The 12,739-nt window shown below is 42.1% G+C and overlaps 1 protein-coding gene across 2 annotated transcripts in view; it reads right to left on the bottom strand.

Annotated features, from left to right (window-relative positions):
- The window catches only part of LOC142583305 (nephrin-like), a 386,962-nt gene that overhangs the window by 61,148 nt on the left and 313,075 nt on the right, over positions 1-12,739 (bottom strand). For both annotated transcript variants that reach the window (XM_075693724.1, XM_075693723.1), the window contains exons 7-8: positions 4,283-4,438; positions 2,058-2,150 (exon numbers count right to left, since the gene is read on the bottom strand). In XM_075693724.1, coding sequence (XP_075549839.1) covers positions 2,058-2,150; positions 4,283-4,438 — 249 coding nt within the window. The remainder of the gene's footprint in view (positions 1-2,057; positions 2,151-4,282; positions 4,439-12,739) is intronic.

Consider the following 12,739-nt stretch of genomic DNA (forward strand, 5'->3'; position numbering starts at 1 on the left):
CATAGTTTGATTCCCAGCTCACATGGGACCAAACGTATTACCGGGTCACCTGAACCCCAATGAGAGAGCTCACCACCGTGCGCGAGGTTTCATATGCCGCGACAGGTTGATGTCTCGGGTGAGTTCAGGAGAACTTCTCCCCAGTGATCTTCTAGTTACTTTTAACGAAATCACATCTCATTAGAGAGGGATTCGGCAATGTTTTCCCTTCCCCCATCATAAGCTCAACAGACCACAGGCTAGCACGCTCCGCATGCTCCAGACGGGGTCCTACACCTCTAGGGGCTCTCTGAACATACTCCACCCGTGGTGATTGTGGCTCTGAATATTGCTCATTAAGTCACATGCTCTGGCTACAGGATTTTAACCAAGAAGACTGGACGAAGGCCATCACAGAACCGAAACAAGGCGTCCAGTTCCTGGCTGTGCAAGGGGCCCGTGAACGAGCACAGAGGCATGGTCTCTCTCTTCCGACATGGGACTAGCCAACGGCGGGTTGGCACCTACCTAGTAAGCGCCCTGCCTAGCTCATCAGGACCCCGAAAAGCCGTTTACCACTAGTACTACTAGGATGTGGACAATGTTTAGATTGTCAGTGTGCTATTAGAAAAAAGTATGAATATTCGACTTGACCATATTGTATTAGATTTCAACGGGTAAAAAAAAATTAATAACAACGCATCTCACGATGAATGTCCACGTAAATGTGATCAGCACTGAATCATTGTAGCGACACACCCTACTGCCAAGGCAGAAGGAAGTCAGGCGCGTATACATTCGGTATATCCTCTCTCGCGCTTCCTACTAGACGTGCTACGCCATCCACCGGTACTACCACAAAGGTGTCCGCGGTGTTAGTACATATTGAGACAGTATTCTCTAATGACACGTGCTCAGTTCCATCTCGCACCGGAAAAATTTTCAAAGATCTTTTTTGTCCTTCAATAGCACCGCATATGCCCTGTGGACACATAGCCCGGGAGTCAAGTTGGCGTCAAACAGGCTCGTTGAACAGTTGCACGTACCCATTGGCACATACTTTGCGATCCAAATTTGGCGCGAAAGAGGATCACTGAGAAGAGCTAAATAGCCGGTGTAACATACTCAGTGACCCAAGCAGGTCCAACGACTGGTTTTGAAGAAGGTCCAAAACCGGGCACGGAAGCTCGGTCTTTTGCCCATTAGACCACACAGTATACGGAGTCGATCAAGTTGGTGGGAAAGCGATTAGAGAGATAGAAACATAGAAATATTATTGAATGTGCGTGAAGTGTCCTAAGAATGCTAATAGCATTATTATTCACACAGTGCTATTAATATCCGAGTAGACTCGCTACTGTGCAAGAATGGGAACTCCTAGTTTGATTTCAGGAACGCATGTCTCTACCAGTGTCGTTCTGCTGACTTCGGAGATACGCTTAGGTCGTTTCCGACAGAAGCCATGCACGATTCGCAAAGTTTTATTGTTGTGGCTGTTTATTAACTTAAAAAAAAGTGATAAGTTTCGCCGCTAATGATCATTTCACTCTATTGGCAAATTTTGGCTGCAAATAAATCGGCAAATAAAGCTGTAAATACACGAAACCGAGACAAAACATAACAAAAATGTCTTGAACATGTTAAAACTGATGAAAGGGTGCATCTATTAAATATACTCTTACTAAGAGCGTTACGCATTCATATAAATATATACTTAATGTGTACTGCAGCACATGAGATGCAAAAAAGTCTGAGTACTTAGATGCTTGAGGCTGTCGTAAAGATTTTTGGAACGACAGCTCCTTCTGCAGGAACTGGCTGTAGAATTTGTGCCCTCGAAACGGTACACTCCCTTAAGGGAAAAGACTGAATCAGAAAATTTGTTGTAAACACTGTTTGCTTTCCTCTCGGCGTCTTATTTGTAAATCTCGAAACATTTGTCCTGTTACCCAGTGGCGATTTTAGTTAGCCTGATTTACTTTTCTTGGCCAACTTTGAAATCCTTGCCACTGCTGTTATCTTGCGCTCACTTATATTTCTTTATGGTTTACCGAGTGCTATATCACAAATAGACATACCTGCATGCTATGTGGTATCGCGGTCTCCATGGAATGGTTTAGGTGCCAGTGGAAGGTGACTTCCGGAGGATCCGCGTCCACGTCACATGTCACCTGTGCAGCAGGAGTCAGATAGTTATGCGCTAAATAATGGATAAAATAAATGCAATACTGAACAATTTGAACTGGTCAGTTGTAGCACTGAACAATTTGAACTGGTCAGTTGTAGCTTCAAACATGATTACGAGAATAAGTTATAGTAGTGACGGGGTATTAGGAATATTCCACCGGATGAAAAATTATTTCCAAGATTTACTCAGCTAGTTAAACCCCTTCCACCACAGTTGCTATGACTTATTGTATTCTTTACTGAGAGTATATTGGCGGGGTAGTCAGTTATGCATAATTTTCATAAAGGGTGTGCATTTGTGTATACAAAGGAGCAAGAGGGGCAAGCAAGCTCAGGAAATTATAAAGGCCTAATTGTAATAATAGGTTTATTGGATTTTGTGCACAGGTCTTAAAGAGACGGCGCTGAATACAATTACGCAGCACGCACGAAATGTGCTGCAAGATGTCCAGGGCTCATTGTTTACACAAAAACGTACCGCATCCTAAAATATTTTCCACCTTGTAGTACACATTTCGAATAAACCTTATAATTCTTCAAGCTTGAGTACATTTGCTTTGTATTAAGCTGAGAGTCCCGTGCATTCTTGTGAGGAATTCAATGCCATTGTTAGCTAGACCTACAATTCGTTCTTGACAGAAAATTGGCGGACACAGAGTTTAAGGAAAAACAGTATTCACGTGATGGCCACCGATGGATGCCGCTGCAAAAATTGAAGTGTTACTAGCTTTAGTTTTTCAAAAGCGCACGAATATAGTTCCAGATTGTAACACCCAAATGATGAGATAACGAAGGAAGACAACTAATGAAGGTATTAAACCTGTCCCCCGAAATGTTGTACCCAATATACATTCTTCTTTAATTGCATTACTTAAGAATCATAGTAGCGTCATTAGAAGTACCGAGTATTTGAGATACACTTACAATCAAGCTTCGCAGCAGTGGCTAGCATCACAATGAGCACGATAAGCGCTGCTATGATCAACAATATACACAGATGTTGATTAGCTAATTGTGTAACTAATTACATTACGGGGCGCGTGTCAATTGCAGAATTAATGTCAGGGAACACTCAAACCTTGCCGCTTTGCTCGAAACTTGATATCTAGCAGCTTGTTTGGGAAATGCGGATTCATACACTGTTGGGTACGCACATACAAATACTGCAAAGTGCTGCTCAAATTTGTACAGAACACAGGTTTCACCTCACACATACAATACACACCAAACATTACGCCTTAAGGCAGGTCTTTTGATACTGTAGAATTCGTCAATGCTGCCCGCTATGTCCTTATGGATTAGAAACCATACCCCGTATTGCTTGTCTGGGAGAACTTTATAGAAGAGGACATGGCCATTTGTACGCACTGTATAAGCCTCACCAGTTCTTCTAACCTGACTAAGGCCAATGCTATCCCAAACAATGCCTGATAGTTCCTCAAAGAGTCCTGCTAGGCTAGCTTCACACGAGAGAGTTCGGGTATTAAACGTTGCAAGGGTCAGTTTCCATTGGCAACTGACAGCGTCTAGCAGAAGGTTATGGTTTGGATACTTGCTCACTTCAAGCCACTCATTACACAAAGCTACAATCGGTAACATTGCGTTCATCATTAGCGCATTGGCCAACAACGCGCTCAGTTTGCTGTCCTCTACCGCTATGGAAATTCAGCTCAGCAGAAATGCGGATGACGGAAGATTTGTGAGCCTTTCATGAAAGGGAACCAACATAACTCTGGTGCTAAGCTTGGGCAGTCACCACCATAAATTTGTCCGAACTCCTCTTGTATTAGGCATCGTGCTAGCCAGATCCCCCATGAAGAAGAAGGAGGTTCATAACGCGCCAGAGGCGCTGAAGACACCTCGTCGGCCAACTCTTTCCTGGCGACCAATTTGTAGGAACACAAGTTGCACGGAAGACCCGTTTCATAAACTATTGCCTAGTAGTAAGCCCCGCTTCAACAGCCGTTCAAGGCAGTCGACATTCGAACAACTTCAGAACTTCTCTAAAGCGCACCCTCATTTTTTTCGTTATTTCGAGGCAGTCGCAGCAGTCACACATCGCATAGGAACACTGCAAGGATGCGAAGGAAAGTGGTACGGCGCATATGCTGCTTGCCTGCAGCGGCTCGTGCCTGGCCGCTCCGTAGATCAGCTTCTGCGACTCGTGGCACACGGGCGCGAACTGGACGCGCAGGAAGAGCGGATCGCTGCGCGATTGGCCCAGGCTGTTGGCCGCCACGCAGTGGTAGTGGCCGCGGGCACGGCGACCCACCTGCGAGAACAGAGGAGGAGGATAGATTTGCAAGGAGCCAGTGCCGGCCTCGGTGCGTTTTCGTTCTCTCTCTTTCTCTTTTTTGTCCAGCGCTAAGCTATACTTCGGGCCGGCCAACAACGACGCCGCAGATTGAAATGGATATAAAATCCAGAAATGCATTTGTGAGGGCACCTCTGGACCGATTTCAATCAAATGTGTTGAACTTGAAAAAGGAGGTCAAATTGTAGTGACTACAGGAAGCAGAATTTTCTTTTGGGCCTAAAATGTTTTTACCAGAAGAAAATTGGTAAGGTAAAAATACAGTGCCAAAGTTTACAAACTTTTACCTTTGTATGGAAAACAAATATCGCAGTTCTGTAAACTGGATCTGTTAGGGCAACTAAAGCGGACAAATTTAGTATTACAATTTCTATATTACGCGAATTTATTACCATGTGTACAACGGCTCCGCCGAAGCCCTACTCACACATTAGTTATATGGTAGAGAGCCATGTATAATACACCAATGTTTTTCCTTTTAGATATGCAATTAGATGCAGTTGAAGGAAAGGATAAATAATATTTCATTGCAGAGCTACAGAGCTCTAAATTTGATACATTCGTCTACTAAAAATTTGCAGTCAAAACCAAAATTCCCAGTCGAATGGTCAATAGATATCAAATTTTTCTTTTAAATCCAACAAGCCTCAGCCGAATTTCGTTCAGTGGGTGCAGAAAAAGACACATTCTTCTATTGTACTCATTTAGAGAGTAGCTCACGATCTCAAGCTTCCTTTTAAGAGAAAACAGGACAAAAGACAAGACGCACACAAAAGCACTGCTTTCAACAATGAGCCTTTTCGTCTTTGTCCTTGCACAAGAAAACAATCATGACACAGACGTGAGCAACCATAGCTGAAACCGTTTAAGAAACCATTGCTGAACGTAGCGCTTGTTTGTGTGTCGACTTTAGTCGGTTTCTGCCCAAGTTTCTGCTCTAAGAACAAAAAAACACAACAACAACAATAGATTGATGAGGTTCAAACAGACGCTGAAATCTAACGTCGAATATGATTTAGAATAGCGAGGTGCGAGCTCTAGACCTTATTCGCGTTTAAGCTTAAAAATTTTGCTCCGTTTGGTTCATGGGCTTCTCTCTTTGCATTGACACACGTGTGGATGTATTGCTCATTGCAAAATTACGACCTTTGAAGCGAAGATAAACTTCGGTTGAAGGGCATTCATATACACCGGAAAATAGAGATTTACTTACCAATGCTTCTGCAAATTATCGATAACAATTTCTCTTAAGATACATGAATGCTTTAGGCCTGTCTGGTCATTTTATCTGATACGAAATGTTTGAAAGAGAGCAGGAACTGTTCTTTAATATTCATTTAAGAGAAATTTCATGACGAGTGCCGCAGACGTGTCCCTCGACCATATAAGATTTTAAAAAAAATCATGGCTACTCATTTCTTTACCGAGCCACATCCCAGTAGGTATTTGATGAAAAAAATTTGCTCCCTCGGGTCGTGCTGCCAATGTTTGCTCAAGTGCACCAGTCATGGTTCTTCGGGGAAATAGTTCAGCAACTATTTTGGTGTATATAACTGCACAACTGCGCATGCCGAACTTACACAGGTCTCTTTTAAAATGTAGTAGTGTATACTGGCAATTTCAGGGACAAAAGAACATTTGTAATGCTACCTGCTCCCCAAAAGATTGCCAAGTTGACAATTTTTGCAGGGAAATTTACTATGATTTGTCCATTTTAGTTACTGCAATTGAATTCCCTGAGCTTTATTTTAGAGCAAATATCATTTTGCGCCAATAATACATACAGCTGTTCTGAAAGAACGTGACAAGGAATGCCAAGATTTAAGTTTCCGTAAACTTTCAACCCTGATGTTCGCATTGATTTGCTCCATATAAAAAAATCACACCAAGTGCATCATATACGCCAGTTTGTTGGGCTTTCAGTTCCGTTGTTGTTATTACCGTCGAGAAGACAGAACGGAAGCCGTGTTGAGCATGCGAGATAATATTACGTTCAGATAACTACTCAATTATATATTTAAAAATAATGTGTTCAGATAGTATGCGAGATGTTGATATTAAAGAAACAGGTCTGTGCTTCGACATTACCTGCCTATTGCCGTCTTTGTGAATGGAAACAATCTTAGCCCATTTCCAGAGTATTGGAGCACTGGATGGTTCAACGAATGTTTGAAAAAAACTAGACACGATTACGAAGAGCTCCATTCAGAATATTGTCGTAACAACATATCGGCTATATTACCTGGTAAAGCACTTTTAAAAGTATCGATCTTGAATATAACGTTACGTACAGCAGCTGTGGTGATTTCCTCACTGGGAAAAGGTGCTGACGAATAATTAGTGCAAAACGTGGAAGTGCGTGAATCGTCACAGCTGGAGACTGATTTAAAGTAGTAATTAAAGTCTTCAGTGCTACTAAGGTTATCTGAGCATGGTTGATCGGCATCAATAAATGTAGAAGAGCGCTGACTTTGTGGACTGATGGTTCTCCAGAGCAGTGATGTTTTCTTTTGATAAAGGATGACAAAGGCCAATACAATATAAACATTTTATATTCGACATAGTAGATTTTAACCTTCTTCTGAGTGTGGACAATACTGCAGCTTTCATCGGATTGGCAGCGTAGAGCTGTTTACAGAGACGCTTGATGCGATGAATTAATTGTACAATCTCGTGTGTGTACCCCGAGTGCTTGGGATAGCGCTTTACATGCTTGTTTGGAATGTAGTCAGTCCTACATTGATAGATAATTGTATAAAAACGATGCAAGAACACCTATACAGAGGAGTGGCTAGCACAGGTCAGAAAGTCATCAAACGAGAATTCGACCAACTTAATTAGAGAGTTGTCATCGGCGCGCTCAAAGTTCAATACATTCTCATGTGAAAGAAGCTTAAGCACATTTGTTAAATTCGAATAAACTGTGACACCGTTATGGTCTGAAAGCCTTCAACAATATCACAATCATGACGATTTCGCTTAAGTTACTCATTTATAAAAACAAGGTCAATAATAATATAATGATCGCAATGTCACAAGTTGCTGCCATTTGAGAAGAGCTACTTACGTTGACTGTAACACCACATTGAAATATGTTTATTGCAATGTTCGTACTTATCTACTCTGTACAAGGTATCCATGTAGATATGGCAATCGAAGAATGCAAGCATATCGAATTTCAAATTTAGTACCAGTGGTTACTTTACATTCTGTGTCGATTCCTACACGTGCCTTGGAGATAGAAGCACAACATATTGGACGACTAGGATTCAATTCACCCTACATGAAACCAGGGCAAAACGAAAAGCTAAAGTCAGTCATACGGAAGACGAGAAGGCATAATTTACGTTTTCCTCGTTTCCGCGTCTCTTCTTGAAATATTCTCGTGAGCTTTTTATTTATGGTGTGTTTGCGGAGTTTCCGCGATCGAATACGCGGGGGTAATGTCAGTATAAAAAGACGCCCGGATTGAAATCCGCCAGCGTTAGAATTGAAAGCAGCTTCCCGTTTGGCTGCATTTTGAATATGTATAGTCTGAGTTGGACACTTCTGCTGGCGCGCTCCATTTCCTGTCTGCTTTTGCCGATCATCTTCCAGAGATGCAGGAAAAGGATCCCGGTCAGACTTTGTATTGCTTACAGCATTTAAAATTTATTGCGTTTCTCCCACGCTTTCTCCGTGCCCAGTATGTATCCCGCCCTTTGCAACAAGCTTTAACGATCGCACGCTGGTGTTATTGAAATGTTGGCTGAGCCGGGGGAACGCAACCCATTTCCTCGTCTGATACCTGAGTGAACTGGTGCCTTGACGTTTATTGCATAGACGCTTCAAATTGGTTGTTTACGTTGAAAGCACAGGGGAAGCATTGTTGATTTATTATATACCATAGCTTACTAAAACACGTCTTATGCCGCTAACTGTAGGGCTTTAAATCACCATCACTGCGTCTACTTTGACACTGCTATTCTATGGGCTTCTAATTCTACTGTCTTCGTTATTGTTTAATACCTAGGACTGTATGGAAAGTTTGGCTGCTGAACAGCCCACTATCGCCATTTCGGAGACAAAGAACAAAGCAACATTACTAGAACAGATAAAAACGTCAACAGAAGAGGAAATAATGTGCAGCTGTCACAATCGCTAACAGGGAAAGAAAAAGACTGCAGAAGTTCTGCAAGCATACCAAGAACTTGACATTACATTGAAAACTAGCTTCTCCGAAAGAAAATTCGCATTGAAGGCTTTACTCGCGCTATTAAGGTTCTTGCGGTCTACGGGGCTTCACGATAGACTCTAAGAATGCCGCCCCCTACCGCTCTGTAGTGTACGCGCTTTGTTCGTGCTTGTCTTTCTTTCTTTCTATCTCCCCTTTTCACTCTGTTTCTCTTTTTATCCCCTTTAACACTTCCTCCTGCGCAGGGTAGCCAACCGGAACTACCTCTGGTTAAGCTCCCAACCTTTCTCTTCATTATTTTGTCTCTCTCTCTACACAAATCGTGTATAATGCAGAAGCAGGGCATGACACGTTGCAAGTATTAGTAGTTTCTGCTCATTATAAATACTTCAGTTTGCAAGAAAAGCAATGTTTGTCTTATTGAAATTTTGAAGCGTGCTATTAGAGAATTAAGTGGGTTTCACGCACTAACACCCATTTCCAGCTGACTATTTTCGGCTCAATCGCAGAGTTTTACGCATGTATCTCTAGATGCGTTACACCTGTTCCAACCCAAAAAGAAATGCTGCGTTTTCATGTTACAGCTGTTATGCTTGACCTTTGGCTGATATATGCCTGTAGCTTTAGGTTGAGGTTATGTTACTTTCCCATATGTACAACCTTTTCGACTTTCTCGCGGTCGACTTTAGAAAGACTTTCGTTCGTAATTGCGCTCTGCCATTGGTAGGCTGCCAGCGATAATGATATTTCCAGCGAGAGGTTTGGTCGGCATTTTCTCATGCGAGAAATTGCAGCGTAAGATATTTCTCAGAAATAAATGAATGCATCAACGAACGAACAATACATTCTTAAATACAAAACAACATTCTTGAATCGTCAAATACTTCTTGCCAAGTTTAAAAGCTATGGCATTCGAAGAGATCCTCTTGAAATCGTGAGTTGTTATTTTCCGTGTCGACGTCAGTACGTTATCGTTAATGGGCACTCATCTCAAACGCTGTGTCTTACGTCAGGAGTACCGCAGAGAAGTACACTTGGACATTTCTTGTTTAATTTATATATAGCTGCAGCGTCAATATTTATATTAACTAATTTTATGTAAATAATGCCGATAACACCAGTGTGTTGTTCAGCTGTAAAAATCATGACGGACTGTTTAGAAAAGGTAACGAAATACTTCTCATACTCGAGCATTGGTCGCAACTAAATGGATTAGAAATTATTGCGGCCAAAATAAAACAGATAATTTTTCGCCCTAAGGGTAAAAGTATATTATGCTCTGAATATTTGGCTTATAGTTCCAATAACATAGAAATTGTGTTTGCATTCAAAATCCTTGGTGTTTGGTTTACAGAAAAGTTGCTGTGCGATGTGCATGTCAGTCACGTGTGTTTAGCTGTCTCACGTTTGATTGATGTCTTACACCGTAATACTCACATCCTTCCTACTAACATCACATGGTTGCTTTTGAAATCTTTGCTCATGTCACAAGTGAATCACTTGACATGGGGCACTGCCACGCACACACCTTTACAACAGGTCTACGTACTTCAAAAGAAAGTTTACGCATCATTCACCATTTAGCCAGAGATCACCCTTCCGTAGAGCTCTTTAAAACTGCTGATTTCTAATGGTTTTTACTACTTATACCCTAGGCCTAGTAGTCGTTCGATACAAATATGAAGTAAAAAACTATATCTCAATGCTTAAATAAATAGCAGAGTGAACCGAATACGCTCCTGTGAATCCTTTGCGGTTCTCTAAAAAATACGAAACAAGAAATCCGTGCGCAAAACACGGAGCCCAAGAGTTGCAGGTCTGAGCTTCATCCTTGCTTCGTGTGGAGCTCATATCTAGAATCCACAAATATGAAAATTGATCGATGTAGTGTTTTTCTTCGCTTTTCGTTGTTATTTTTCGTGATTGTATACAAGCTTAACATATGTTTCTTTGCTTACGTTTGCGTACGCAGGTTATGTATACTGCAGCTGCATGCTACTGAACTGTAATAGGCTGGCAAACCTAGTCAAGTTCACTAGAGCTTTTTCTTCGCGTGCCCTCCGTTCTCTGACGTGGTAAATAAACGAGTGGTTGATTCGTTGATCTTCTTTGGTGCGGTTTCAAGAGCAGTTGTCAAATAATTCGTTTTCTTTTATAAAATTTTCTTCGATTTTTTTTTCATTCGCCGTCGCGATCTTGATATATTTATACTGGCTTCGCCCAAAAAGATATTCCTACCTGCATCTATGAGGATATAAGGCTCATAAAAATGCACGTAGCACTATAGCCTATATACCGTATTCAACCTTCTCCACCGAAAAACTGTGTTAGTAGTAAGGCGCTGTCGCACGAAGTTCATTTAGACTAAGTTCGGATGCCACTATGATGAAGTTATGGAAACGTACCAGCCTGCAAGGAAGCGGTTAGGCTGTGGTAAATCTCTGGACTAAGCAAAAGGAACTCCCCAGTGAGCATGATTTTCATACGCTTCTGTAAAACGTCATTATGGCAACCAGACTGACTGTTTCGATAACTTAGAATAAACAGTTAAACCAAGCAATGAAAACGAAGTAATGCTGGGTGATTATCATCATCATCACCATTATTATTATTAGTATTATCATATTAACACCTGCCTACTCTTCAGAAAGGGGGAGACAGAAACAACGAAATGGTAGACAGGAAGAATGGGAGGAAATAGGAAAGAAAGGGGAAGATAAGAAACCTCATAGAATCATGCAGAACGCACAACACAGCACAGTTCACGCACAGTAGGGCAGGTCCACAGCAGGCTACGCTACTAAAGAATGTTAAATTGCACAAATAGTATCTCAGGTAAGCAAAGCAAACAACAAAATGCATTGTAATGTTCTGCGAACTTAACCTCGCGAATTGAAAGCATCGCTGACAATCCTCAATGGCTGCCCAAGGAAAGTGGAAAGGGACCATGTGGGTTGCTGAAAAAGAAAACGCTAAAGGTACGCTTCGAGCTCAAGAAGACAGCTATTTATTGATTAGAAATCAGAGGCGGAGGGATGAATTGAAAGAAGATCCCCAAATGCTTTGTTAGGCTCCCGTTACTCCGAAATGGCAGCAGGGAAAAGGCCTCTCCCATACTTCTCCAACTACTGCGGTCATGTGCTAATTGTGGCCATGTTGTCCATGCAAACTTCTTAATCTCATCCCCCCACCTATCTTTGTGCCCGTCACCCTGACCATCGTTTATCTTCCCTCATCATTACTCGCCCTGCCCATTCCCTCCCCCCCCCATTTCTTTTTCTTGATTTCAACTAAGGTGTCATCAACTCGCGTTTGTTCCCTCACCCAATATGATCTTTTCTTATCCGTTAACTTTACACTCATCATTCTTTTTTCCATAGCTCGTTGCGCCGTCCTCAATTTAAGTAGAACCTTTTTCGTAAGCCTCCAGGTTTCTGCTCCGTAGGTAAGTACTGGTAAGACACAGTTGGTACTAGACTTTCCTATTGAGGGATAATGGCAACCTGCTGTTCATGATCTGAGAATGCCTGCCAAACACACCCCTGAACATTCTTATTCTTCTGGTTATTTGAGTCTCATGATCTGGATCCGCGGTCACTACCTGCCCTAAGTACATACACATCTACTTAGGGCAGGTAGTGACAGCGGTAGGGGGTAGCGCGGCAGTGACAATTTCCAGTGCCTCGCTACCAATCGTAAACTGCTGTTCTCTTCCGAGACTGTTGAACGTTCCTTTAGTTTTGTGCAGATTAAGTTTAGATCCACCCTTCTGCTTTGCCTATCCAGGTCAGTGAGCATGCATTCCAAGTGGTCCCCTGAGTTACTAAGCAAGGCAATATCATCAGCGAATCGCAGGTTACTAAGGTATTCTCCATTACCTCTTATTCCCAATTCTTCCTAATCCAGGTATCTGAATACCTCCTGTAAACACGCTGTGAATAGCATTAGAGAGATCGTATCTCCCTGCCTGACGCCCTTCTTTATTAGGATTTCGCTGATTTCTTTGTGGAGGACTACGGTGGCTGTGGAGCCGCTATAAATATCTTTCAGTATTTTTACATACGGCTCGTCTACACCCTGATTCC

This window comes from Dermacentor variabilis, chromosome 5, assembly GCF_050947875.1.
Source record: "Dermacentor variabilis isolate Ectoservices chromosome 5, ASM5094787v1, whole genome shotgun sequence".
In the NCBI taxonomy this organism is placed as follows: domain Eukaryota; kingdom Metazoa; phylum Arthropoda; class Arachnida; order Ixodida; family Ixodidae; genus Dermacentor; species Dermacentor variabilis.